Here is a 4,009-nt window from a genome sequence, read left to right on the forward strand (position 1 = left end):
CTGCGAAAGATACGCCAGTGAGAGAGGAGGTGCCAGCAAGTAAGACTGCGAAAGATACGCCAGTGAGAGAGGAGGTGCCAGCAAGTAAGACTGCGAAAGATACGCCAGTGAGAGAGGAGGTGCCAGCAAGTAAGGCTGCGAAAGATACGCCAGTGAGAGAGGAGGTGCCGGGAGTGTTCAGTGTCCTGCAGGCCACGTGAACCAAGTGTTTAAAGGAAGAAGGCGGTCGGCCACATCAAATGCTGCAAGGGGTCAAATGAGAAAAGGACGTTGGATTTGACAAGGCACAGGCTTTGGTCGTCTTGAAAAGAATAGTTTCCATGGAGTGGTGGGAACAAAAGTCTAATCAGAGTAGTTTGAAGAAAATTTTGAGATAAAGTGGAAACAACTTATATGGACAACTCTTTGTGACAGTTTTGAGAGAGTAGAGAAACTAGGTGGCTACTGGAGGAGGTGTGGGCTGGAGGGCAGGTTGTTTGGTTGGGCGGGTGGGTGTTTAATGAGACGGACAATAATTTTGGTGGGCTTTGAAGCTGACTGGTATAATCCAGTAGAGAGGGCACATGATTTTTCAGTGAATGAGAAGGGATGGGATCCCGGGAACTAGACAAAGGGGGGCCTCAGACGGCAGCCGGGATGGTTCACCTGTTGTAACAGGAGTGAAGGCAAAGCCTAAGGATACAGATGTGGGTGGGCTGGGAACCCTGTCAGTGGGATGATCAGTAGTTCTTGCCAGGTTGTCTCGGGTTTTCTCAATATAGAGCTAGATCATCAGCTGAGGTAGAGGAGCTTTAAGATGACGGAATAAATAGTTATCTCAGACTGGAAAAAAAGGTAGTCACTGGGGAAATACAGGATTGGGGAGCAGGGCTGGATTGGGGAGCAGGGCTAAGTGTCCACATGCGTCTCATGAGCATAAATTTAAAATGGGACTAGTGTTCACGGTTGTATGTCATTTATCCAACCACCTATTGCTGCTGGGTCCCAGGCACAGAGCAACCAGATTGTTTAACTTAGAGCCTAGATTTCCTTATTCTAAAATGGGAATGATACCTGCTTCAGGGGCTAATTTTAAGAACTAAAAAAATTAAGGAAAGAACTTTGGCGTAGTATTTGAGTAGGGCTTTAAAATTTACAACTCTATCACAAAATCTTGGGCTTATATACCGCTAGTCTTATAGATAGAACTTAAATAGCTCAACTTCGAGAGTTGCAGGAAATTTGCTAATCTTAAACCTGTGGGGAGAGATTTGGCTTTTTATATATCATCAGCTGATATTTCTGCTGTAATAGTTTTCCAGAAAAACGTAGAAATATGATCAGAAGAGAATATACTCTGACATTTTTCCTTGAATTTCAGAGGCAAGTGCAAAAACCTGTGATGGCGTACAGTGTGCTTTTGAGGAACTTGTTGAAAAGATCATTCAGACGCCTGGACTGTGGGAAAGTGAGAACCAGAATAAAGGAGTCAAACTGACACACAGGGAAGAAGGGCAAGGGGGAGGGCCCTGTGGTGGTTACTGCTCTGTGTTATGAACTCTGGGGAGCTCCATCTCTTGCATACTTGATCGGATAACGTCATCTTTCTGTATATAAACTCTTCAACTGCTATTTTAGGGTCCTTGCAGTTTGCACATATTTGTTTTGTATCATGGCAGTAAATACTTGCAAGAAATCCCACTTATCGACTTTTCCAGGTAAAACATTATGGTAAGCATGCATAGTTTGCAATCTGCAGTTTTTTATGTAACATAAAATAGGTGTACCTTTATAAGTACATTTGATTTTATGATTTACATTCATCATGTGGTTTTTTAAAAATCCACTTATCTAGTGTATGTTGATACAAGGTCTATTTCTGGTGTCCTTTTCATTTAAATACTCCTCAATTACTGAATTAATTGGTATGTAGAACTCCTAGGACCACTGAGAGACATACAGGTATCATCAAACCTGGCAAATTTCCCTTGAGAAATAACAAAGAGCATGATTCCATAACTTTTCTAGGATGTTTGCTGATGGATTCTCTTTTAGTACTAAGCAAATTTCTCTTTACAGGATGTAGCCCAGGCCAATTTATAATTAAATCTCTGTTTGTTCTGATGATGCTTCTAAAATAGCATCGATATGTTAAAGAAGTTTGGTCTTACTTTTAATTTAGTTCACAAGTCGCTCAGTTGCTTAACTGGAGTTTTAATTCTGTGATATGTACATGGGATTCATGACCCTTTGTGCAGCATTTTTGCTTATGTGGTATTTGACAGGATGGCAATAAGGTTTCCCCCCATTTTGTTTTCAGAAGGACAGGAATGGTGTGTTTATGTAACTCATGTAGTACTTTGACCACTTTTAGAAACAACACCTTTTTCCATAAATGTTGGTGGTGTTTGTGCAAGCACTTCAGTCGTAGCTTGTGTAATGTTAATGAATATCTGTATCTTATGACTTCCATAAATGGCTAGTTGATACTCAAAAGCCTACTTCTGTGTTTTGAGGGTTGGGGGAAAACACACTAAATTATAATTTGAGAAAGGCATATTGCTTCCAGATTTTGATGTGTGTGGGAAAATACTGTTGCAATGAAAATCTTGGTAATTTACTGTAACAAGTAGCCAATAGTTTATCAAAACCAACTTGTACAGACTAATAAATCTTTTCCACAGTATTCAGTTTTCTAACCTCTTGCTGTTGTACACTGTATATTTTTTCACTCATATATTTAATTTACATTGATCTCTGCTATTTTAAGCCTCCAGATAAGTAATTTGTCCTTTCAGGCAGGTTACTCTAATACCCCTCAGTAAGATTAATAAGAAATATTAATTTCTAGGTAGTTTGTTCTCTGTATACAGGTGCAAGTGATAAACATTTTTGTGGGTCACCTTTGCAATATATGTGATAATGGGCTGAAATGTACATCTTCACATAAGAAAACCTTACATTCTACGTGGTTCACACTTGTTAGACTACATTACATTTGATTAAAGGTTTTCTGCATTATGTATGTTTTTACTAAATATGAAACATATACTACTTTAATGTTGGAGAAAGATAGCTAACACATGTACTTAACGACTTGTTGTTACATTAAAACTGTAGATTTGTATATTTATGTAGTTTCTGTATTGACATTTCTGTTTATTGCTTTTTGCTCCTTGAACTATATAGTACTCTTTCTGTGCATTGGATTTTCTTGATTTGGTCAGAATTTGGATACATATGAGTCACTTAACTTTTAACAACTAATTTTGTTTGATTTATATTGTAACCTTTATAGTTTTTAAATAAATATAGCCTGCTTTCCCTAGATGCATTTGTGCAGGAAGTATTATACATTTCCCTATTACTCTCATCAGCTGAGGAAGTCCTGAATACAGTGTTATTCACATTGTCACTATTTTGTTGCAAGCTTCTTGTTTCATAGTGTAGGTTTTCTAAGTGAAGTAGTAGTAATATCTAAAATTAGTCACTTAACAGGATTTTGTCAGTTCTTCATTTCTCAGTCATTTGTAGTAGTTTTAAAGTGCCTTTTGCAGATGGAGAAAATCAGAACAATTAGAATATAGTGTTTTGAGTCTGGGAGTACTGAGATAGACCTAAACAAAAAAATAACTTCAATTTATATTAACAGTAATAGTTAACATTTATTGAAAGCTTACTGGGTGTCAGGTCCAGTTCTAAGTGCTGGATTATGTCATTAAACCTCACAGCAACCTTAAGAGATTGGTTGGTACTGCCATTATGCCCATTTTAAAGATGAGGATACTGAAACATAGATAGGTTAAGTAACTTCCCAAAGATCACAGTGCTAGTCAGTGATGGAGCTGGATTCCAGTCAAGGCATTTTCACTCCTGAGTCCGTACTCTTAACCACCGCTCCCTTTGCTACGGCTAGTTTTTGTTTTAACATAGCAGGTTTATCATTCTTTTGTTATGTGTAATAGAAGATTTTCAGGATTTTTGGTTATAGAGTAAATCCCATTGATGTAAACCAACTGTGTAAATCATT

The 4,009-nt window shown here is 38.0% G+C and overlaps 2 protein-coding genes across 2 annotated transcripts in view; both read left to right on the forward strand.

Annotated features, from left to right (window-relative positions):
* LOC114904574 (treponemal membrane protein B-like) overlaps window positions 1-1,354 on the forward strand; it is a 3,509-nt gene extending 2,155 nt beyond the window's left edge. The window contains exon 2 of the mRNA XM_029238663.1: window positions 10-1,354. Coding sequence (XP_029094496.1) covers window positions 10-200 — 191 coding nt within the window. The 3' untranslated portion in view covers window positions 201-1,354. The remainder of the gene's footprint in view (window positions 1-9) is intronic.
* The window catches only part of RAB18 (RAB18, member RAS oncogene family), a 33,915-nt gene extending 30,608 nt beyond the window's left edge, over window positions 1-3,307 (forward strand). The window contains exon 7 of the mRNA XM_029238662.1: window positions 1,361-3,307. Coding sequence (XP_029094495.1) covers window positions 1,361-1,536 — 176 coding nt within the window. The 3' untranslated portion in view covers window positions 1,537-3,307. The remainder of the gene's footprint in view (window positions 1-1,360) is intronic.
* The last annotated feature ends 702 nt before the right edge of the window (window positions 3,308-4,009 follow it).

This window comes from Monodon monoceros, unplaced genomic scaffold, assembly GCF_005190385.1.
Source record: "Monodon monoceros isolate NGI ecotype Baffin Bay Population unplaced genomic scaffold, NGI_Narwhal_1 Super_Scaffold_21, whole genome shotgun sequence".
NCBI classification, from domain to species: Eukaryota; Metazoa; Chordata; class Mammalia; order Artiodactyla; family Monodontidae; genus Monodon; species Monodon monoceros.